The 25,371-nt window shown below is 33.5% G+C and overlaps 1 protein-coding gene across 2 annotated transcripts; it reads left to right on the top strand.

The window, feature by feature from the left end:
- The first annotated feature begins 206 nt into the window (after positions 1-206).
- LOC119085045 (heterogeneous nuclear ribonucleoprotein 27C-like) lies at positions 207-18,193 on the top strand. 2 transcript variants are annotated; one of them, XM_037195256.1, is made up of 8 exons: positions 220-570; positions 2,385-2,588; positions 2,658-3,262; positions 3,335-3,433; positions 8,198-8,281; positions 11,591-11,725; positions 12,313-12,408; positions 12,540-18,193. In XM_037195256.1, the coding sequence occupies exons 1-8, from the start codon at positions 527-529 to the stop codon at positions 12,563-12,565; spliced, it is 1,293 nt and encodes a 430-aa protein (XP_037051151.1). In that variant the 5' UTR covers positions 220-526; the 3' UTR covers positions 12,566-18,193. The 2 variants fall into 2 exon arrangements, with proteins under 2 accessions (XP_037051153.1, XP_037051151.1); XM_037195258.1 differs by lacking the exon at positions 8,198-8,281 and having other exon boundaries at positions 207-570.
- The last annotated feature ends 7,178 nt before the right edge of the window (positions 18,194-25,371 follow it).

The following is a 25,371-nucleotide window of genomic DNA, read 5'->3' as shown; positions in this document are numbered from 1 at the left end:
GTATCCGTACTTTTGTTATACCTAATAACATGATTTATGGACGGTTTCTTCTTTGTCGATTAAACACATACCGGCAATTTTCGCAAGAACTTTGCATCAGTAATGTTTTTCAAATTATAGCGGGTCGTTTCGTAACACGTCAAAATAATGAATAAAAAGAAGAAGAGAAAAATGAAGCAAACATACCAAAATGAACGAATTCACTTCGTTCATGTCGCTGGATGTCGCTTTTTCGAATCGAAAATGAACATGCGTATCTAATACTTTCCCAACACATTTTTAGTGTACTTGTAGTTTTAAATAAGGACTATAATTATATATTTAAGGAAGCAACTTCCAAATTTAATTTTTAGTTAAGTAGGTAAGAAACAGCGCAATTATATTTCCGATATAAAATTTGCGGCTTCTAAGTGATCGTAGACAAATTAAGTGCATAAATTGTGTTTTCGATAAGTTGAAGACGCGTGAATTTTTTTTTGTTTTTGCGATTGATTGGTTGTCGTAATATTTGTGGTTAGAAAGAGTAATGCGGATGATTCCCGACAATATGATGGACGATGATGAAAAGGGGTGAGTTTTGCCTAGTTCTTATAGCTGCCACATATGAAATAGCCGTATTTACGATACATTTTCATCGTTTTTATCGCTCAAATCCGACGAAATTCGGTCGAAAATTTGCAACACTACGATCCGATGATGCCTTCATCCATTAAATTATTTGCGGTAAAAATTTTTTTTACGCCATATGCCAAAAGTAGGTACATGTCGTACATGTATATCTAAATACACCTCGACAAATATCAAAACATTGTATTTGTTTTGTTGATCTTATTTTTCTCGACGTCAAATGCGATGATCTCAAATATTTTCATTTTCATTTACGAAGCGACTACAGTATGTTGAGTGTTTCGTTCGCTGTCGAACAACGATCTCAAAACACCGAACAAATTTCTTATGCAAATCGGAATGAAATTTTACTGTATCGTCAACAATGACATCCCAATCAGGGGCTGCTCGGTTGTAAACAACCAGCAGATGCTTTGTGCCGATCGTCCAACATCCGGAAAACCATTAAAAAATGCAAAAAAATCAACATCACGAAATAATTTATTTATTTCATACGTGGATGCCACGCTATCAGCTACAGTTTGTTATCAGAATAACAAATTTAGCACTTGCGACGTTCGGCACACTCTCGCGTTCTGAAGGTATAGGGTAGAGTACTCAAGTTTTAGTCAGGTCACAATAGGTTGGAACGAATTTTATTGTTGCCGATTAAATTTTCGACTTTTTTACAAGCCCTGTTCCAACTGACCGACTCGCCTTTCAATTTATCCAGAATTTATCAACAACAACAACGATTTATGTTATGAAATATTTCTATTTACGCTTAGGCAATTTAGTAAAATTCGCAGGTTTCATTTACGACTGTTTCTTGCTAAATAGAAGTGTCATACCCGTGGTTTAAGTATAATGTTCATATTACAATGTACTGTAACACTCATTGGTGTAGTTTGATCAATTATGTGACGCACTGAACAACTTTTCTTTAAGGCATTGACGTAAAATGTTTTCTGAAACCGTCTACGGCCAGCTGTTACGGTGGCATTTATTTTGTGTTATAGTTCTGAATCTTGAAGAATTTAGGAAACGAAAACTTGATTTGTAGAAAAATGTCGCTTGCAACTGAGTTATTTATATCGTTCGTTGAGAATATGACTAAAGAGTGTTACTGGTCATCAAGATAACGGCATATGGGCGACTTATAGTGTCAAAATTGACATATTTTTTTGTTCTAATGTCAATTTTGACACTATACGTCGCCCATACGTCGCTCTTTACATGGGCAGTTAAAAGAGAATATCAAAAAGAGTATTCACCCATCAAACTCAGTTAAATTAACTGGTTTGTTCCTAGTTAACTGGACGTTTACATACAAATTTTGACGTATCACCCTTCGAGACTAGTTCAGTAACTGGTCATTTTCTTTTCTTTTACGCTCTTTTAACACTGCATAGAGTGTTAAAAGAGAGTAGAAATTTGGACGTATCACCCATCGAGCTCAGTTAAATTAAGTGGGTCTTTTCCCCTGTGTCCCCTGTCCAGTCAGTAATGAACAAATCGTTCACAAGGAGAAATTCCGTGTCGCTATAATTTATTATGGATGATTTTTGATATAGTCTAGCACATAAAATTCTTCGGTTATCTATTGTTGAATTGAAGTGAATTTATGACACTCAAGTTGCTGAGTATGTCCCATATCGTTCAGTGAATGAATCGGAAAGTATTGTGCTTCTACTGTGGTGGTAAAAACAGTAAATGTTTTTTTCAAGTGGACCTTATTGTAAACGTTGAGCTAAACAAACTCAATTTTCTATTTCCAGAAAGTTGTTCGTTGGTGGTTTGTCATGGGAAACCACGCACGATAATTTACAGAGGTTTTTCCAAAGATTCGGAGATGTCATCGATTGTGTCGTTATGAAGAATAACGATAGCGGTCGATCGCGTGGATTCGGCTTTGTAACATTCGCTGATCCTTCACACGTTTCGTTAGTCCTGAACAATGGACCACATCAGCTAGATGGGCGGTAAGGTTTTTCCGTTGTTTTCCCGAAGATTTTGTTACCACGTTTCCTTTCGCGTCCGATATTTTCCAGTACAATTGACCCGAAACCATGCAATCCACGTACTCTTCAAAAGCCGAAAAAAGGTGGCGGCTATCCGAAAGTCTTCCTCGGAGGATTGCCGTCAAATGTTACGGAAACTGATTTGCGTTCATTCTTCAGTCACTATGGGAAAGTGATGGAAGTGGTGATCATGTACGATCAAGAGAAGAAAAAATCGCGAGGATTCGGTTTTTTGTCTTTTGAAGACGATGCATCGGTGGAACGCGTCACACGCGAACATTACATCAACTTAAACGGCAAGCAAGTGGAAATCAAAAAAGCTGAACCACGTGACGGATCTGGCGGCAGTAAAGGCCAGAATGACAATGGCCAATGGGGTCAACCTCAAGGCGCACCGATGGGAATGATGCAGGGTCCGAATGGACAGATTGGTGGTCCACCAATGAATATGGCGATGGGTGCTCCAAATATGATGCCGTCATATCAGGCTGCTGCATGGGGTACTTCGCAGCAACAAGGCTATGGATACAGTGCAAATGCACCGGCTTCATATCCGAATTGGGGAGCACCGCCTGGACCACAACAATGGAATAATTATCCAGCCGCTCAACAGCAGCCTAACTATAACAATTACGGTAAAACGACTTTGCTTTCGACTATTTGTATTGTCGGTGATTCGATTGATTGATAACCGTCTCTGAATGTAGATATGTACAACTCGTCGACTGGCCAAGGTGGAGCATCGAGTGGAGCTACTTGGAACTCATGGATGGCACAACAAAATTCATCAGGAACAGCTGGAACTGGTAAATGATTTTTGTTTCTATTTCCTTTCATTAGCATTAGCAACACCGCCAACGAACACCTACTTTTAAGACAATTTAATAATCTCGCAATTGTTGTTTTAACACTAATAGTTGTTACGGTTCCGATGATGTTATTTTACCAGTAGTACGATTTAAGCAACCTAGTTTTAGCCGACACAATTTGATTTTAAGGTTACTTTTAGCCGGCTGCTACATTCGTTAAATAATGTATGTTTCGGGCTCAGCGATGCAGCTCAACGAAATTTATCAACTAAAATGACAACAAACGATAGCCAGTCTTAGCTATGAATTACGCAATCTTAGGCGGAAAGCACCCGAGCAATTTTACGTTGATGGGATCCACAATTATGCTGCGTTTTCCACTGCAATTCGATATTCACCACAGACTAAACAATGGAAAACGCAGACACGATCCCATCAACGCTAAATTGATTGTGTGCTTTCGGCCTAAGTTTGGAAATGTCAAATTTATTTTCTTGAAACGCGCATTCGTGGATGGAACACATATTCCTCTGGCTTTAATGCTATTTCATGGAAACGCAGACGCAATTTTGATTGACATAAATGTCCCTATTCGGGCTCTGACGTACTCCTGAGGGTACAGTGATGTGGTGAAATGACTATTTCATTACACCAACTACGAAAGTTGTAATTTTCGCTTCTTGAATGAGATGCGAAAGTATAAAAAGTCAACTCTCAGTTAGCCACGACATCACAAGAGGTGTGAAAAAAATTTCGCCTCCCAACAGAGGAGCGAAAGTACTTTCGCCCCTCAAACGAGGATGCGAAAGTAAATGACAGCAAAAACATGTGTTCCGTCTGGTGTCGTTGTGATCACTGTGATTGTTGTGATAGAAAAGAACGTTGCCAATAATTTATAAATTTTCCTTTTACCAGGGGGCTGCCGCCCCCTGGACCCCCGCATATTTCAGCTTATTTCGGTAAATTTCATCAGTTGGAACGTGTTTAGGAAGCTCAAATTACAATTTTCGTAGTTGTTGTAATGAAAAGTTGTGTGGATCACATGGCACGACGTAACAAAATTCAACCTGTGCGATTGCCGCCCTGGCCTTCGGCCACGGGCTGCAAACTTCGCACACGGTTGAATTTTTTTACTTTCGTCCCTTGTGATCCAAATAACCATAGGATATGTTGTGTACGTTAGATCAAGGCTGTAAACATTAGAAGGGTCAATAACGTATCATAATCTGCATGACCTTCCCAAAGTTTACAACACTAGACAGCGAAAGAGCCAGTTCAATGTATTCAACTTAGTAACTTTGTGGACCTTTGCGCAGTTTCTGGATGTGCTAAGCGGTGCGCTTGTCGTCGTGTGGCTAACATTTTGAGATTCAAAGCAGAAAATATATTCCAAGCCAAGGTTGTTCGTTACATCTCCAATAATTTCTTTTTATGCGTTCCGTGTGGTTAACCTTATTTTCTCCCCACATGAGAAAATTGATTTTTGTTCACGATTGGTCGAATGACATTTCTAGTGAGCACTTTATCTCTCCCATCATGGGGAGAAAACAGAACTTTTTTTACTTGAACTGTCACTTTGTTTATGTTGTCAAAAATGGTACATTATGGTGAATTGATTGTTCTCGTAATTTAGGCCATTAGAATGAAAAGTTGTATACGCATCTGTTGTAGACGGTTGACTTTAGGCACTTTCGCTTGTCGCCCTCACTTCGTTCCTGTTTTTCGATAGAATACAGCTTACATTGCGAATTTTGTAGGGGTATGATGGGTGCGTCGGCACCCGAAGGTGCCATGGATCGACGCAGATTTTCATGAGCGACACGTAGATACCAAACATGGCCTAAAACTCGCGAAATTACCTAAAATCTACCGTCTACAACAGACGTTGTGTTCACCTCTGAGAGATATAGGAAATTCCAACTCAAGTAAACATATTTCTTGTCGGAATTTTCTATTTTCTTCCCTCTGTAAACAAATAACTTTTTCTAATTTTTCTAAGAGGGGGTGGGACATTGATATTCAGTTCAACGTATCAAAACTTTACCATGACTACTAGTCGCTCCAATTAGTACAGGCCAGCCTACACCTACTTCAAATTTATTACTTTTAATTCCCAATCGGCTCGAGTCGACCTTTCAGTTTTTTTTTTGTTTGAGTCAAATTCTTCGTTCTTTTCCACTAAATGTGCAAACAAATAATAGCGAGAACCATGTCGTCGCGCAGTACATAAAAAATGTACATTACCAATCCAGGTGTTTCTGTGACAGTTTGCTGACAGTGCACTTGTTGAAAAGTGTGATAATAAATTACACAAGTCGCATTCAACAACAAACGGAATTTAGTTCATTTTCTTTCACATATAAGTTGACTTTGACTCACTCATCGCATTGCATTCATGCACATTCTTAGCGATCGAATGAGTTCCTGCTGAACAACAAACATATTTTTATCGGTTGGCGTAAAATCAATTTGTTTTTGATTGTCAGTATGATGGCAGAGATGGCTATGACATTGATTCGATTCCATATTTTCGATTTTGACATGGAAATATGAATCGATTTGCTGGTTGTCTGTTCATGACAACAATGAATCATCATCATCTCTAGTTAGAGGTCTTCTATATTAAAGCGAAACGAACAGAAGTACAAGATTTGGTACTCGACGCTTGACCGTTGTCAAAATTACAATAAATTCAGTTTTTGTTCGATAACGAAAGCGCTGTGTAATATTCAGGTTGTAATGAATGTTTAGCGTACAGCTAACAGTATTAAGACTTTATAGTGTGAATACGTGGACCGAGAGCATTCATGCATCTCAGTTTGAATTAGGTTTAGTATCTGTGTGGTTGCACTGATTTCTTAACCGAATAATGTTTCTTTTGGCATATGATGAGTGCACTAAAGAGAGTAGGCTTGGTATTTGCCTCCGTTAGCTTACATTGCCAGGAAAATGTAATTGGTGTCAAAATGAAGGAGACTCATGAAGTATGACATTTCAGTCCCGGAGAAATAAAATCAAATATTTAACTTACCAGTCACGACAGATCTTCAAATAAAATTTTTTTATTTAAAATTTCATTCGTCGTTTCCGATCAATACCTTCATTTTGACATCAATTTGGTTACCCTACCTACGTTTTGTAAAACAACAAGGTCTACGCTCGACGAGGGCTGTCCAAGCTCTTCTAAGTGTCAGTAGCAAACCTTTTTCGTCTTAAGCAGTGTATTACGAGGGGCACCCTAAAAGTTTCGGGAATCGGGTATTTCCGATGCATAATAGTATTTAATTTGAACATATTCGTAAATTTCAACATTTTTTAAGGTAAATAGCCAACTCAGTTCGAAAAAATGGTGTACTCAGACATTAGGGCTTATCATTAAAAATTGAACTAAAATTTCACGACTTTGGCAAGTTTAGACCAGGGTTTCTGTTGTTTGGGTCTCAGTATCGATGTAATACCAGAATAGTTCGATAAAAGAATCCTAAAAATATGTATCTAAGGAATCCTAACAGATTTCATCAGAAATTTCGGGAAAAATCGAAAGAATTAGATTCACATGCAATTTCACTGCGAGAGCGGCCCTACAAAATGGATCAGTTTATTTCTAAAATTTGAGATGTAACATGACCTGTTTCCTAGTGAAACAATAGCTTATGTTTCAGTTATAAAAGTCCATCCCTTTCCAGGCAGAACGTGAGATGCCTGAGATATTAAGGCCGAGAAATTTAAATCACGAAAAAGCCTGATACTGAAGTCTCACTTTGAGATCACATTTTTTGTGCCTTAAGGCCTATATCGTGGCTGTTTCTTGGTTAATTTGCTTTGAGTAAAAGTGAGGAATATATAATCGAAAAAAATACAGTAAAAATATAAGTTCTTGGAAAGTTTTTAGCGAAATTGTTCTAGGACTACACAATTTGCCAAGGGACACTGACTAAGACCAAACTGGTTTTATCTGCGTATATCAAATTATTTCACATGAATTATGACTTTTCTGATAGCTGAGAGTCCAATGCAACAGCAAAGTACTTTCAATTATCAAAACCTGTTTTTGAGGCAGATCTGTGGAGCTCTGAATCCGTCAGCAGTAGGTGTTTTTAATTTATCGCATTACTACGAAGTGTCAACATTTGAAGGCCGCGTATATGACTTATTACCATTTAGATGGACCATACTTTACATGAGAACATAAAAATACTTTAATAAAAAATAATTATTTAAGAAAAAATAAAAAACGAACAGCACTTCAGAAAATGAATTCTTCCATTTTCAAAAATGGCCGACAAGCCTTTTTATAAATGTTCCTCAACTCACAACAAAATCTTTTTTTTACGATCTTAAGACGTCATTTTACTTAAAAAATGTTGAAATTTACGAATATGTTCAAATTAAATACTTTTATGCGTCGGAAATACCCGATTCCCGAAACTTTTAGGGTGCCCCTCGTAGCACGGCACAGGTTTCAGACTGATATGTACGACGACTTAAGACCTACAGACGTTAAAGAAACTTGTGATAATAATAATCGCACTACAGCTTCACCGAAATATATTATTCTCGACGCGACGTGTCATCAGTGGTCCGAAGGAGATGAACCGAGTTAATGTTATTTTTTTACGATTTAGTTGTAACCCAAATGTTTGTAATTTAATTTTAAAAAAATTCAAAAAGGTTCACATACCGCCACTACTATGCCAAAATCAGATTCAACAACAACGAAATTCTATTATTTTTGCTTTTTCGTTATTTTGTTAATTTAAGATACGAGGAGAGTAATGAAACGCAGACTCTCTCAAACTGATGATCGAAAATCGTCGCAACGGACATTGAAAGTAGTCAGGACTAGTAAGTATTGGAAAATTTGATTTTTTTTTAATTTACAAATTTTTTTATTTTGAATGTTTTTTTGTTCAGTTTTTGTTCAAAAACGAGGAGAATTTTCTATTGTTATTTGTCCGGAAAAGTTCAAACGTCCCAAGACAAATCGATTTATTACCACTTCGGTGTCCTTCTGGGAAAATGTCTTTTTCAGAGATAATTTAGCTAATGCATTGAACTTCTTACCATAACGATGGTCAGACACATTTTCCCGGCTATACATGGAAGAAAACTCATCATCTCGGGTTCATTGTTTCTATTTTTGTGTTCGTTGAATGTCATTATTAGGTTGGTGCACTCAATGAGTACTGTTCCACTTGAAGCAAGTCTAAATTGTTGTCTTCAACCTTCTACCATTTGACTGAACTCAGGCCCGGCCTGGTCCGAAGAGAGTTTTTTGCATGAACGAAGTGTTGGAAGTTGTGGACTGGATATTTCTAGTATAACTTGTATCCGGACCTCCAATAAAACGAGTCTGAGCCTTTTGGCTGTTCACTGATTTCATACAATTTTACGCTTTAGTGATCTTATTACTAAGTTTTTACAATCATTTAAACTACTTCTCTGAATTAGTACTTAGAATTATACCAATTGCATATTCCAAGTTGGAATTTCCAACACGAAGTTCATTGAACCATTTTCGTTATTCAGAAGGGCTTCTTGGTAGCCAGTTCGTCCATGATTGAACTGAAAGTTATCTAGCTCTGGCTAGTGGTCGCTTACATAGCGGAATGATAAAAATATTGAAGATTTGGATTTAGAACATGCTGACTTGACTGGAAGTAACAGATTTATTGATTTTGAAGCTGAACCGTTTCTAAAAAGTTAAAGTAAAGTTTCAGCGATATTACACACGTATGTTACTATCGTAACAAATTCATAGATTTGAATAGTTGTTTGCTCTAGAGCTAAACAGTTGAGACACAAGCTGTGTAGTGTATTTGCTACTGTATTGTATGCTAGGGCGTATCGAATTTTGCAAATTTTAAGGACCGCGATAGCCTGTGTGCGGAAAACGTAGATCATCGAAAACTGTGTCCGGGCATGTGGTTGATGGATCCAATGGAGCCATGGAAGAAGTCCCACCGGGCGGCTTTAAGTTTCCGATGGTCATAATTCGGAAAGTTGAGAGTATTTTTGAAAACAATGTTCTAGCGGGATGTAGAGCTTTGAAAACTCTACAAATCTACCGAAAAAACCGATGGTCCAAAAGGTGCCATTGCCAAGATTGATTAGCATCGAAAATGTGACCTTTTGGTTTTTGACTTATATTTCCTGAGAGACAAATGATTTTTTTTAGCCTGTGGTATGAGGTGGTAGAGGAGGTCGAGCACTACCAGTACACTAGGCATGTCCCGATCGGATATACTCTTGAAATCACTTTTATAACATTTGTGAATGGAATTTTTAAGAGTGGCCACGTCGCCCACGAAGCAAGTGCAGACACTGCAACCGGTGCTGTTGAGTCGAGGACACCTTGGCCAGTAAGTATGCATAATACTCCACGACAGTAGCTGAACTTTTTCACAAAATATCTGTGATTTCGATGTGGCACACTTTGTACTACAAAATCTGAATAAATTGAATTTATGAGAAAAACGAGAAATAATCGATTTCATTAGTTATTTCACCCACGAATAGTAGTAAGAAGTCGATTTCGTTGCAAATACACAGATTATACATATTAGTCGATATATTTACGAAAAATTGAAGTTCGTAGCATATTGTTTCAATACAAGTGCCACATCGAAATAACAAATATTTTGTGAAAGAGTTCAGCTACTGTCATGGAATATTATGCATACTTACTGGCCAAGGTGTCCTCGACTCACCAGTACCGGTTGCAGTGTCTGCACTTACTTCGTGGGCGACGTGGCCACTCTTAAAAATTCCATTCACAAATGTTATAAAAGTGATTTCAAGAGTATATCCGATCGGGACATGCCTAGTGTACTGGTAGTGCTCGACCTCCTCTACCACCTCATACCACAGGCTAAAAAAAATCATTTGTCTCTCAGGAAATATAAGTCAAAAACCAAAAGGTCACATTTTCGATGCTAATCAATCTTGGCAATGGCACCTTTTGGACCATCGGTTTCTTCGGTAGTTTTGTAGAGTTTTCAAAGCTCTACATTCCGCTAGAACATTGTTTTCAAAAATACTATCAACTTTCCGAATTATGACCTTCGGAAACTTAAAGTCGCCCGGGGGGACTTCTTCCATGGCTCCATTGGATCCATCAACCACATGCCCGGACACAGTTTTCGATGATATACGTTTTCCGCACACAGGCTATCGCGGTCCTTAAAATTTGCAAAATTCGATACGCCCTATTGTATGCCATGTGCGCACATTGATGACTTCAACAACGACGTCAACGTAGCAAAGACACTCTGGGTAAAGGGTAGCTTGTATTTCAATTGTTTACTTTACAAAGAGTGAACAATCAGTTCATTCTGAGCAAAAGAAAAACAGTGTACCTATTTCCGAATTCATTTCTGTATTCACGAAAGGATCAATTAGGTGCCTTCCGAACTATACCGCTTCAACATATGAGGCTCTTCGAACGTACTCGAAGGATGATTGTCCACTCCCGATCTGTTGTTGTTTCGTTGAATTTGAAAATGTTTTTTTTTCTCCTTTTTTATATTTAATTTTTGTTACATTTAGTAAATATTTCTTTGTTATTCCGTCGTCAATTTAATTTAATCGAATTTTGATGATAGAATTAGTATACGAAAAATTGAATTATTTTATAGAATTTACATTTAAGCAAATTATAAAGTAAACAAAATTGTTCGTAAGTTTTAATGTAAGAACTTGAAGTACGTTACGTGTTAAATTTTCCGTCAATTTGTTTCTGGTAGTTTTAATATGACCTCACATCGAGAATGTATCCGCGCGTTTCTACCTTTAATGTTAGACCTAACGAAAAATGTAAAATTAACTTTAACACTGGAACAATTGTCACTTAATTTTAATGAAAGATTTATACGTCTAGCTTAAAGAAACTCTCTTTTTAACGATAAGGCAAATTTTTATAGAAGCAAAACACAAGAAATATTTTTAAATTTAATAATAATTGAAATGATTTCTAACTTTTTAATTTTAATTTATCAATTTTTATGTTGTCTATAGATTTCAAATTATTACGATGTTTCTTCAGCATATTTCTTTATTTCAAACTATGCATTTTATAATTGATGGACAAAATATGGACGAGGATCCTAAGCTGTAATAAAAATTTACAATCTCTTCCATTGTTATGCGTTTCAGGCGGTGATATGTATTCACGTGGCCAGTCTGGAGCTGGTGCGCCGGCCGGTGCAGGTCCTGGTATGCCGCCATCCGGTCCAGGTGGAATGAATTCGACAAAATCGGCTTCAGATTACAGCAGCTATGGTGGCTACGGTATGTAATTTGAATTTTTAGTTTTGCTGTGATTTGCCGTTGTCTTGTCCATATTGTGAAAAGTTAAGAGTCATATCGCCAAGACTTCGGGCGATTGGGGAACAAGCGGTCTCCGATTTTAATGAGTGATAGCTCGTTGGATTCGTCTTTCAATTCTAGAAACACGTATCTTTCACTTTTTCTTAAAAAAAATGTTTTCTGTCAAAAGCTCTCAAAAATTTGTTTTCTGTGAAAAGCGCTCAAACGTAAAGACATGTCAGAGGGTACCGAAAACAGTTTTTCGGCAATAACTCAAGAAAAAATTATTTTAAATTGTTGTAATGTTGTACGAATGTTGGCCTTGGAAAGACCTACAGGTAGAGTATACGCACTGCTTGGTGCGAGTACATCCACGAGAGTTATGACTAAAAATATAGTGAATGTTCGGAGAGTCCGGATTCTCTGCAGCTTCGTCGTTCCACGGACCTATGAGGGTTCGTGTTGATGCATAGGTCAAAGTACTTCAGATAAAATCCCTTCCAAATATCTTAAATCAAATTCATCAGAAGCTAACTCTCGCTCACTTATTTATTATTGAATCGATACAGGAAACTATTCAAATGACCAACCATCGTCTTATGGACCCCGATCATACGGTAACATTGGTGCATCACAACAATCCGGATACGGAGCACCACAAGAAGGTAATTATTTCGCAATAAATTGAATCGATCTGCTTCAGACCATTATAGCAAAAATCTATAATTTTGCAAAATTGAATTTCTTCGAAACAAATTTAATTAAAATCCAAAAATTATTTCCTTGTCAAATGCAGATGAATTCCTTAAACAACAATATTAACGGAAACGACAAGTGGCTATTCAATTCTGCTTGAAATAATTGAAGAGAAAAAAAAATAATTTTTTTGTAGTTTATTTCATTATGCTCTTTCAACCATACAAAAAACAATTAAGATTATTCCGCAATTATGCAATATATATACGTTTCTCATACAAGGACTCTAACTAACGACCAATTATTGTTCAATAGAATAATTTTCATTTTGGAAGGAACCAATTTTTCCTTCTTTTGCCGTTTTTCTTTAATTTTTCTTTTTTAAATTAAGTTAGTTGTGTAAAACTTTGTTGGACTACAATTAAAATTAAGGAAATTTTGCACGTTAATTCGCTTAAAGAAATATACAAAGAAACAAAACAAATTATACAAAAAATAAATTAATCGAACGAAAGGAAAATATTTTGACAAATTTATTCTTTTTTTTTGTTAGGTTGGGTAATATAATTTATGTTGTCAATGTCTAAATGGAAGTAGAGTTTAAGCAACTGAATATGTTAAATATACCACCACAATTTTGTGACAAATTGAAAATTGAAATTTTTCCGTTTTCACTCATTTTTTCCCCCTCAATTACACAATACCATAGGTTGGACCAAAAATGCCGTACCAACATTTTACGTAGTCTTTGAAAGCCAATTCAATTTCCCTAATAGTTTCTTCATCAAGAAATTAACCCCGCTTTCGTTGGTAAAACCGGCTAAACAACTTGTAATAAATTCTTTGATAAATCCTTGTACCGTATTTGTCTGACTATTCTTCTTGTATTAATCGTTTTGTCGCTCACGGAATTCTACCGAATTGCTCGTTAATTCTAGCGACCCAAAGGAAACCATGTCACACCGTTCACACTATTTAAAACAGTTCAACTTTCAATCTTATTGACGAAACTCATTATTATATTACCTTTGCAGTCCACAGTAAAATTTAACCTTTTAGAAACGGCAAGAGATACATTCATTAAATCTGTTACTTCATTTTGTTTCAAGTGTCGCTTAGCACACACAATCTTGTACTTCATTTGTTTGTACCATAACATTTTGCTATAAAACAGAACATTCTTCGGTGTTCTGACATAATAACAGATTATCAGTCGTTTCTGAAAGGTCAAATCAGAGTAACAAAATTGCCGAGTTACGTAGAAACCCTTTTCGCGCATCGTAAGCCTTAAGCACAGATAAATTAATTATTATTTTTTTGTTCTAACGAAAGAAACAGAGATCATTGACGGTATTGATTAAAAATATTGGTTGAGTTTAAAATTTTATTTCTATAATACGAACTGTGAATTTATGTAAGATCCCCCATCCCTAAATGAAATTGTGTTAAATAGAAAATTTTCAATTAATTTTCGACTAAAAGAACGACTTTTAAAAATAAGTGCTATCATCATAGTTATTATAATCGTAAGAACAACTCAACAAGAAGAGCATATAATTTTTAAACAAAAAAAGAAGAGAGAAGAAAAAGCAAAACCTTAAAAAACGAAGCTAGAATTGTACGATAAAAAAATCTTTTTGTTTTGCATTTTTTGTTGTTTGTTTTCTTTTTCTTATTTCCTTTTAGTTTTCTCTTAAAAAAAAACTTAAACTTAAATTCAGGATAAATAATTAAAAAAACATAAATCAAAAAACCCTAAACTTTTAAGAATTTTTAAGTATAAATTTAATTCAAAACAAAAGAAATGAAAAAAGAGAAAATTTATTATGACTAGACAAAGAAACCGATAAAATTGTCCCCTTAATTTTAATGGTATAATTTCGCGCAGTGCCATTTTGTGGTTGACAAATGATTTTATGATATAACTATATGTGTGTCGTCGTATGGATGTGTGGTTGCGTATTCACAAATTAATGAAAAAATAAAAAAATAAAAAATATTTTTTACAACAAAAATAAAAGAGAAAATCGTAAGAAAAGTTAAATAAATGAAAATACAATTTTTCCAATAATTAAATCCAATAAATTTTAATATAAATTAGAACAAAAAAAATGAAAATACAGAAGAAGTACGTTATGCTAAGTGAATAATTAACTTATAAGGAAAACATTTTATTTATCCGCAGAGACTGATTCCTGTTTTTTGTAATTGTTAGGGAATAAATACAATATCACGATTTTGATTGAATTATATTGTTTTCGAGATTCGATTTACGATAGAGTCACACACACAGAGATATACATTTCCGTTGCGGATAGTTGCACCATTCACTGTGAGAAATCCCATTCTTTCCGGGCTTTATTTTCTCAAAATATAGTAAGCCTCTATCAACACCCAGTCAGAATCGTGGTAATATTTTTAATAGTAAAACACTTTGTTGTCTAAAAGAAATCTATAGAAATTTATATACAAAAAGAAATAGAACGTAACGATTGTTTTAGTCATTTGTCATGATGGATTGTGAGATGCGTTAAAGTTAAAGCCGAAAAATTATTGTCAAAGTGCATTGCATCAAATTAAATCTGCAAATCACGATTAGAGTTATAAAAGTTATCAGCAAAACTGGAGAACTTCAATTCGGAATTGAGTTTGTTTTTGACTTTCAATTTTTGAGCTGATATTATGGTAACAATCTTTACAGCCTTCATTTTAATGTATTAATACAGTAAAGTGATTTGATCTTCTTCTTGCCAAATCTCCATTTACTTACCTGCTTGTTTTTATTCATTGTTATGCGTTAACTATTTTTAAGAGTCAAGCTCGGAAAGCTTGGGAGGTAAGCAAATCTGCTCAAAATAATGTTAAAAAAATAAATTCCCATTCATTGATCGAAGTAGAGCCAATGGCACATCAATAAGACTGAGATTCCACAGAATCCACAGCTTAAATGAACCATGGAATAAAATGATCTTTCGTTTTGCAACTATTAAAATCTTTTACTTCATTTTCTGTTGTTTAAATTGTCGTCTAATGTTTAATACCGAATCTTGTACTTCTTTTAATTTTATAATCCAGTTCGCTATTTAAGAGCATCATAGCCATTTATTGGTGACACTGTTATCAGTAATAGATCCCTATTTTCAGTCCCAGAACTATCTTAACTTACGAACAAACCTCAAAAAGCGAATAGATTTTTATTCAATTAATTTATGTGTTCAAGTCGCTCTGGTTTAATCGCCTGGTTCTCTCTATCCCTAATCAATGCCAAATCTTTACCATTTAACTTTTGCTCGGCTGTTTAATTGTTTTACCGATTACGATGTGTAAACTGAACATGCATATCACTCACTGATGAAAAAAAGTGTTTCGTTGTAATTTAACATTGAACGCGATGCCTTTTTCAATTTTTTTTTTACTTTAAAGACTTTTAACTTTAACGGTTAGTAGAACAGCGCTTAAGTAATGGAACAGAGAACTTTTTTTTTGTTTGGAGAAAAATGGAGATAACAAAATATAGTTAAACGAGAAATGAAAATACAAAATTTATTTAATTAAAAAATAAACTAATAAAATATTACCGAAATGGCAAAAAAAAATGAAAGTAACACGAAGTACCTAATTAATAATAAAATGAAAAAACTAAAATAATTCAAATGAAAAAAAGTAAAAAAATTTTCAATATTTTATGGAAGAAAACAAACAAAATGGTTAGTAAAATTCCTGTTTACCTTATTATAGTGAATAAATCCAATTTTTAAAATTAGTTACAAGTATCACCTTTGCATAATTAATTGTAATTTTTGACTTTGTCAAATAATAATTTTTTTTGTTATTTTGTTTTAAAAGAAAACTTTCTTTGTTTTAAATTATTCGATGAAAAAAGTAAGTAAAATAAAAAAAAAATCCTTAACTAGTTGCTAGACGAATGATTGCATTTCTTAGGCGATAATGATTAATTAGGTATATGACAAAAAAAAAAACAAAACAATGTGATAATAAAATGGGGGATGTAAATTAGAGGTTTTGTGCACTAAAAAGAAACAAAGGTGAAAAATGTTCATGATTTATTTTTAGATGTTAGATTCACTATAAAAATTATGTTAAGTGTTTTAAATAAAATATTAAACTACAGCGTGACAATTTCACCGAACAACAAACGACCTAGTGACATAATCTTTTCTTTTCAATATGAAAAATTTCCTTAGACAACACATAACTGTTGGGTTTTATCAAATATATTTTTTTTATGATATCAGTTGACACAGAACTCGTATTTGCGAAGTATGTCGATTTTCGGTGTAAGCCGGCGAAGAGATCGCTTCGAGAAAAAAAAATAATTCGGCATTCTGTTGTCAACGAAACAAAGCGTTTTTAAATGTCTCTTTACTACTACTTGATAACTAAAACGAATCACATTGAAGTCTATCCGTCAAATGTTTAGTTTTTTTCATTAAATTAAATATAGAAAAATAGTTGTCGTACAAAACAACACAGCCCCTGGGAAAACTGTTTTCATTTCAATTATTTTTGAGGTTAAAAATATTATTTAACGAAATCTTCTTTTTTCGGAAAAATAAAAACTTTGTTTCTCCATTTTTTTTTATTGTAATTCAGAAATGAGATTTTTCTTTTTTAAACATAATAACACAATGAGAATAATGGTACGTTAACTTTAATCATATGAAATTATATTAAAATTTACAAAGTAAAATTAAACTTAAAGCAAAATAAAAACTGAGTATTAGCATGTACAGTGAATAAGTGACCACACATTTTATCATAAGAATAAACGATAAAAACAAAACAACACAACCACACACACACAATTTATAATATTGCATAATGTTCGTTTTTAATTGAAAAACAAAAAGTCTAAATAAAAAGAAATTATTGATAAATAAATTTAAAGAAGATGAAAAAAAATAGAATTAAAGAGTTTAATATCCCGACACAGACACACACATGAAAAAACACCATCCAACGATCTATTTAAAAAAATTAAAAAAACATAAAAATGGAATTACTAAATTTAAAAAATGGAAATTAATTAGGGTATCTTGTAAAAAAAGAGGAAAAACTATTAAAAACTATTAATTAATACTAAAAACAAAAAAAAAGAGAAAAACAAATCACGTATGTTAAATGAAAGAGAAACTCGTTGTAGGGAATTTATAATGATTAGATAAATGATGATGATGGCAAACAGCCTAAAAAATAGATTATAAAATGAATTAAAAGAAAAAGTTTCAATGTTAAGTGTTTCCCAGCTCGGAAAATCTAATTAAAATAAAACTTATCATAGTTCGCTTTTTTACTTTCCTTATTTTTGGGTATTTTTTTACTTCTGTTTTTTTATTCTCTTCGTTCCAATGATTTTTTATTCTTATTTAATTTTCATGATTTTTTTTGTATTGTATAACCAATGATGTTTTTTTCTTATAACCAAGCATTTCGTTTTAAATTTTTAATTCTTCTTTTTTGCGTATATAAACTTGGCATAATATTAAAATAAATAAACTTACAATATAAGGGTTATCTAAATGTATATGCATACTAATAATAAAGTAAAACAAACTAAAATAATTATATTAAACAAAAACACATAAATAAAATACAGAAAAAAATTCAGGTTTGGTTAATTTTAAATAGAAGAAAATATAAAAAAATAAAAATAAAAATTTTCGTATGTTGTATATAAAACATATTTATATACAATTTAGTGAGCATATTTGGTTTAGGAATATTAATTAAAAACAAAGGGAGAAGAAATTACTTACCATAAATACAAAAAAGAAAAAAATTTAATTGAGTTACTCGATACAATTAATGTAATAAATCAATGTCAAAATTGATTGTTTTTAATAACAATAAAATTCAGGTTTACTTATCTCATTAATAAGATTTATTAAACAAAATTATTAAAAAATAAAAAAAACGAAAACTGAAAATCATAATTATTCTGTTAAAGTAAAATTAACGTAAAATATTAAGCATACATTTACTAAAATAAACAAAAACTAATATTAAAAACAAAACAAAATTTAATCAATAAAATATGTCTATGTAACAATAGAGTACATTTTAATTTCTCTAATTGATAAGCATTGAATAATTTAAAAGAAAAAACTATTGAAAAAAAACCTATCAAAAATATAAAAAAATAAACAAAATTATCCTATAAAAATATTGCGTAAGTAAAAAATTTAAACAAAAAAACAAAATAGAAATATTTTATGTATTTAATTATAAAACACAGACATACAACATGCATATTTAAAGTAAAAAACAAAAAAAACAAAAGCAAAAAAATAAATAATAAAAAATGAAAGATTATAATAAATTTTTAACTAAAAATATAAATATTTTTGTTGATTTCTTAATTTTCTTTTTTGTTTTCTTATTATTTTTCCATTTTTCTTATTCTTTTTGAAATTGTAGTAACGACTAATTATAATCATAAGACATAATGAAAATGAATGAATTATAAAAATGAAATATTAAAAAAAAAACTATTAAACAAAAATGTGTTGCAGTTCCTTTTGTTTTCTTGTATAAAATATGATACAGAAATATCAGTTTGGATTATGGACGTTCCAAACGTAAGTATACAGCACTAACTACCCTTGTTCAAGTTCAAGGCAAACAATATCAAAAGACGGAAACTATATAAGAATGAAGTAACGTTTTCGCGAGGGGTTACCGGAGCAATTCGTCTAATTGCCGGATTTGCCCTATTTTCTCTCAATTCCTTTTAATTCCTTTCAATTTCTTTCAATTCTCTTTTAATTTCTATAGATACTTCCTGTCAATTTCTTTCAATTACCATTAATTCCTGTCAATTCCTTTTAATTCCTGTCAATTCCATTTAATTACCTCAATTACCGGATTCACTCTACTGCCTTTCAATTCATTTCAAATCATTTCAATTTCTTTCAATGGGTGACTGAAGCTTTGACAAGTTATTTTTAATCGACGTAAAACATTATTCTAAACAATAAATTTTTCAACAGTATGTCTCTAAAATGCACTGATCTTTTTATAGGTTCGTCTAAACTTCGAAACGTATAGTAAAAAAATTACAAATTGATGGCCCTATATTTTTGATTTTACACTGTTTTTAGAAATCCTTTTGATCAGAATTGTCGATACACATGTAGTTCTTGCTGTATCGAGACTGGAAACGGCCTCCGGCACATTTTAGGCGGCTGACAAAATTGGGTCGATTTAGGGTCGCACTTTGTAAAAAAAAAAAAAATTATAAAAAAATCTGTGCATTTTAGAGGCATACCGTAGAACAATTTTTTGCTTAGAATAACGTTCTGCGTCGAATTGGTCAAAACTTCAATCCCCCATTCCCTTTCAATTTATATAGATACTAACTGTCAATTTCTTACAATTCCCATTAATTCCTGTCAATTCCATTTAATTACCGGATCAATTCATCTAATTGCCGGATTCGCTATACTTCCACTTCCTTTCAATTTCTTTCAATTCCCTTTCAATTTTTAAAAGTACTTCTTGTCAATTTGTTTCAATTCCTTTCAATTCCCATTAATTCCTGTCAATTCCTTTCAATTCTTGTCAATTCCGTTTAATTACCGGATTCTCCGTCAATTCCGAGTAGGGTGTGTAATAGGGTGTAGCGTTTTGATGAAAGTATTTTGTTTTTTAAGGCCTGCGGGTAGGTTCGATGCAGAATGGTCCACTGAACACGAAAATACAAAAAAAAATATTTAAGTTCGAAGCTCCCATGCGCACCTCTGAAAACCGACCAAGGTCATGGAATCTGCAACCCGGTGAATCTTTACGTCGAGTCTATATTCGTTTGAAAGCTCTTGAAATTCCCTTTAAAATGAGCTACGACAAGACTATATTCCTTTCCAGTGACATATTCTAGAAAGCTTTAAATCCAAAAAAATGCTGAAAAAGTCATGGTCGGGAGCACTTTTTGTAATAGTTCAACGGTGACTCAATTTTTTTTAAATTTTAAAGTATGCCAAATTGAAGCCACTGTCCCTACGATTAATTATCATATAGACTTAAGATATATTTTTCCGCACAGCCGGCAGAACTAATCTCACTATGGCTTTGGGACCAAAAAAGTCTGTTTTCAGAGGTGCGCATGGGAGCTTCGAACTTCAATTTTTTTTTTGGTATTTTCGTGTTCAGTGGTCCATTCTGCATCGAACCTACCCGCAGGCCGTAAAAAACAAAATACTTTAGTCAAAACGCTACACCCTAGTGTGTAATCAATTACCCGAGTTGGTTTCCCCCTCGTATTTTCGTGAGATTGTTGTCCTCGACTACGCCTCGGATCAAATTCACACAAAGATTGGACTTTTCATATATAACTTATAGCCTTTTCTTTGCTTTTCCCACGCTAGAAGAATTGTATTTTTTCGTATTGTATGGCTTTAGAAGAATTTACTCTAAGATCGGACCTTTTTAACCATTGCTCTGAACATAAAATTTTTGAAATTTTTGAAAATTTTCAACCCTAATAGGGAACCAGAAACCATTGATATAGAGTAAATACGCAAACACGAAAAACGTTTATGCGGAAAGAATGTATGAATGATGTGTAACGTAATTGACGATCTGAAAACGGCGCGTAATGATTTCGGACAAATTATTTGAAGATGCAAAATTTTGTGTTGGATGCTGATGTTCACGATAGGTGGCACCCTTTATTATTTGTTCTTCGTGTTTGCTTATCTATCCTATGCTATATCAATGCCATAAACTTATTTTCACCTAGAATGTCATACAAGTCAGTGAACATTACATTCGGAGATATATAGCCTTCTTGAAAAGTTCAATATAAGAAACTTCATTATCAAAGTATTTCTAAACTTCGGGATACTGATAAGTTTTCTTAAGAGGAATGGTAGAATGGTAGAATCAAATCTTACGCTACCCCACATGTATGAATTGACCTCTAACATACGTCCACTGATACTAATGGCGTTTTGTTGTATTTTCTGTTCATTTGAATTTTGTATTTTGTATTTTTAGAGTTGTTGTGGTTTTGTAAATGGAAGAATTTCGTTGAAGAAATGAGCATCTAGATTTTATTGAAGTAATTCATTCTTGTTGCGAGTGCGTGCCTAAGAAAATTCAGAATATAAAAATCTAGATTTTCATTTGTACAACAAAATTCCTGTGGAATCAATTACCAATCATTCCCAAATTATAAAACATGTCGAACTTCACTTTCATCTCCCTGAAATTAACAGCTGCTTCATCGTTATAGCAAACGAGAAACTGGTCTGAAAAAATAGACTTCTAGGCACAACAACGCGCAATGTTTTCACGTAATTCATTGAATTCGGTAGAACTGTGCCCACAAGCGGAGACCTGTAAATGTTGCAAACAAGTCGGTCAACTCGTATTTCCGAAGAAATTTGGGGTCTAAGAAGTAGTGCTTACCACAAGAAGTTCGGATACAAATTAAAATCGAAGAGTAGTGCCGGAGATTTTGGAAAGACTTGAAACTGGAAGACCTGGGAGATATCGAACAAATTTTGGGGTAGGGTAATCTCGCACACCACACAAATTCATGGTGTGCGAGATTCACCTCTAAGTGGTGAATCTCGCACAGTCATGACTTTTCGTTACATGTCGTAAAAGGACGCATACTATGATCGCGTGTGCGAGATTCCCCGACACCCAAATTTTGTATTTCATGTTTCTAAAATTCAGGGCCATAGCTAGGAGATATTGGCTACTGAGTACCGACTCATTTGTAGAATGATACCTGTCTAAAAAAACGCATCGGATAAATGCGTCCCTTTTAAGAATTTTTTAGGACAGTATTGTGGTGAAAGTAGAAGCACTGAAGAAATAGGAGTGCTGAATTCCATCTTTCTTATGAAACTTAAATTTCCATAAGCAGTCGTTGGCACCTCCAAACTTACATCCTTAAATAATTAAAAGTGTTTTAAAACTAAAGAAGTAAAGGATTCTGTAGCAGAAAGTAAAATAATCACGGAGAAAGTGAAGTATGCACAACGCACTTATACTTATTTCGACTTTCGCTGAACAAAATGAGCAATGGGAAGTATACATCATATGGAAATATAAAGAATTTGTGAGAGGTAGACACGTACACTTTTTGTAGACATAGATTTAGTGCTGCAGTACGCTTACCCCTAAAAGATCATGTGAAGCTCGGTCGACCTGCGACCATTAGCGAGTTAGGTGTTCTCGACTCTTCCAAAACACTTTATGTGAAGTGTGAGGTTTTTTTCCTTGGGACCCAGTAAAGGGAGATTGTAATTCACAACGATCCGAAAACTGGAGAAAATGTGATGTTCGGGTTGAAATAAAATTGCATTTTCTTTTGTAATTTATTTTCTTTTTAATTAATTTAAATTCTAGATTTACATTGTAATGATATCTGTAGTTTTATTGTAGTATTATGTTAGGCAAATGAATTCATTGTTTGTCTAATTTATTTAATTAATTTTTCATATTTTTATTTTTTGTTTATTTACATTATGGGGATTTTCATGTAAATAATTGTTGATCTTCATTTAAAATAATACTTATTTTATAAAAACCATCAAAATTTTCTTGTTATCAATCTCTCTCTCGGTATCGACACTACACTTATCATACTCTCATGAAAATATTTCCATCACACAATTTAAAACAAAGAATTCTAATAATATTTTGTAGCTCTAGTCTAATTCCATAAAGTATAAAAAGGAAATTATTTTGTATAAAAAATGATCCTAAAATGCTAAATTTATTTCAAATTTATAATTTCACTTCGTATTTGATAAAATATTTTCAAGTTTGCTGTTTGTGATAAACCTGCATAGCACTGTTCCTAGCATGAACACTGAATTGACAGGTGTCAAATTCGGAGCGTTAAAAGCTAACAAGTCTATCTATCTTTACAAAAGAAACACATTGCATACTGTGATTTTATCAGCCAACGAAATCAGATCTGTAAATGCAAAATAAAGGGACATTCGGGACGTTTCCATTCAGAATGTGTTTTTATGTGGAAAAATGGTGAGCAAAGTATGAGATGTAGTAAATCTCTTAGAAACGGTTGATCAGCAACGTCGACAGCAACGTTAAAAATGTGCCATAACCCCCACGTTAAAATGTTAAATAAATGTTAAAACAAATGAAGTAAAAGATTTTGTATCGAACATTAGGTGATAGTTTAAACAGAAGAAGTGGCAGATTTAATGATTATAGATTGATACGTCTGCGATACGTTCATGGACATAGACAGTGCTCGACACGTGCGAGTTTTAAATTGAAGGTCATGACAAAAATGTGATTTCTGGGTCAACAAACGAATTTCTGTTTGATATAAGAAAGAGTCGATCTGTCAATTGAAAGAAACACTTGACGGCTTCCATACCTTCTCAGAATCTAGTAAAAGTGCATCTTTGTTGACAAAAATGTATCTGCATTCCTTCCCTTGCCTTCAAGACTTTATAAATTTGAATTTGAGTATCTGTATGACCAAGGAGACTCATATTTAGAAAGAAATTCGAAGAAACATTCCGAGGAAACATTTATCAACTGCAGTTTGCTATTCATATGAAACTATGCACTTCCAGCGAAAACTTACTATTTTCACAGCAGTGAAGTTGAGCTGTGATGCTTCAAGTGCTTTCATGGGTAACGCTGGTTTAGTCATAATTTTGACGAGAAATGAAATTTACGAAGACCTTCGACCGAAGAATGTGTCTTGATTAGTTTTCCTTTTATCGATCCAGTAGCAGATCAGAACGACAGTTTTGAGTTATAGCTGGCATATATACTAGAGCTTCCAAGAAGGAAGTTCCAAATTAGAATCATAATAATAATTTATTAACCTTTTCACGGCAAGACGAAACAAGCAAACATATCGAATCTGTTGTACTTCTTCCAAACGAAGCATTTTCGACAGATTAAAACAAAAGACGTAATATGATCTTGTCGCCGCTGAAGGCAACAGCCGTCTGTAAAAGGTGTTATTCATCTAATGCATTACAGAGTAAAAAAAATCTTTTTTTTTTCTTAAAATTAAAATTACAAAACTGGCTATTTGGCTACATAAGGCATAACTTAATACTATAAAATGAACTTACAATGCAAACACAAATGATATTTAAATAACTTACATTCTAAATTTGTAATCCAGTTTAGGGCGGGCTTATTAGAACGTTTGTGCGACTAGCAACAAACAAGACACACAAAAAAACAGTAAATTATTCGAGGCCAAAAGTTATGTGTTGTACTACGTTGTATCCACCATTTACAACTTTATTTTACAAAAATGATAAACCGTTCAACTGGCAGTTAGTTGACAAGATAACTCATTTCAAATTTTTGTAAAATTGGATTTAACTAATTGTCTAGCTACACTTGAAATAATTATTTATTTGCTAACTGAAACGTTGTATACAATATTGCAGCTTGTAGAAGTCGATCATTCCGACGGGGATTAGTTGGTGTACAAAAAAAATTAATTTGAAATGACATTGTGAATCAGTCTTCGATTGTTTATGCTGAACACGGACGATCAATTGCAAATCTTTTCCGATCAAAACTATTTTTGTCAGAATTTCGTCTTCAAAACCGGCGTTAGATATCAAAGAAAATTTTGATCGAAACAGATTTTCATTCGTTGGCTATTCGGTACTACTTAAAGGCAATGAGTAACTGACATGAAGGACGTCCTTTTTAGAAAAAGTCAAATTAGTTTCTTGAGAATTAGATCTCCGTCTACCATTGGTATTGAGAGGGTTTCTCGGTAAGAGAATTACCGTTTCACTTTTATCAAAAAGATCAACCGCACCTTACAGAGGGCCTATTTTCGGGGAATTAATTCACTAATTTTTCCGTCACGTTTTGTCTGTTTCTCTAAAATAACAATAGTTCGATGAGCTGAGCCTTCGTTTTTTTTTTTTGCATTTTCAGAT

The sequence above is a fragment of the Bradysia coprophila genome, unplaced genomic scaffold (assembly GCF_014529535.1).
Source record: "Bradysia coprophila strain Holo2 unplaced genomic scaffold, BU_Bcop_v1 contig_94, whole genome shotgun sequence".
NCBI classification, from domain to species: domain Eukaryota; kingdom Metazoa; phylum Arthropoda; class Insecta; order Diptera; family Sciaridae; genus Bradysia; species Bradysia coprophila.
Note: the sequence above shows the minus strand (reverse complement) of the source record. Positions and strands in the feature narration are given on the sequence as shown.

What these genes read in the sequence shown, in the direction of transcription:
- LOC119085045 (XM_037195256.1), top strand. Translation starts at nt 527, where the DNA reads ATGCGGATGATTCCCGACAATATGATGGACGATGATGAAAAGGG. An exon ending in CCACATCAGCTAGATGGGCG is followed by an intron (nt 2,589 to 2,657) that starts GTAAGGTTTTTC and finishes GATATTTTCCAG; the next exon opens with TACAATTGACCCGAAACCAT. An exon ending in ATTGAAAGTAGTCAGGACTA is followed by an intron (nt 8,282 to 11,590) that starts GTAAGTATTGGA and finishes TATGCGTTTCAG; the next exon opens with GCGGTGATATGTATTCACGT.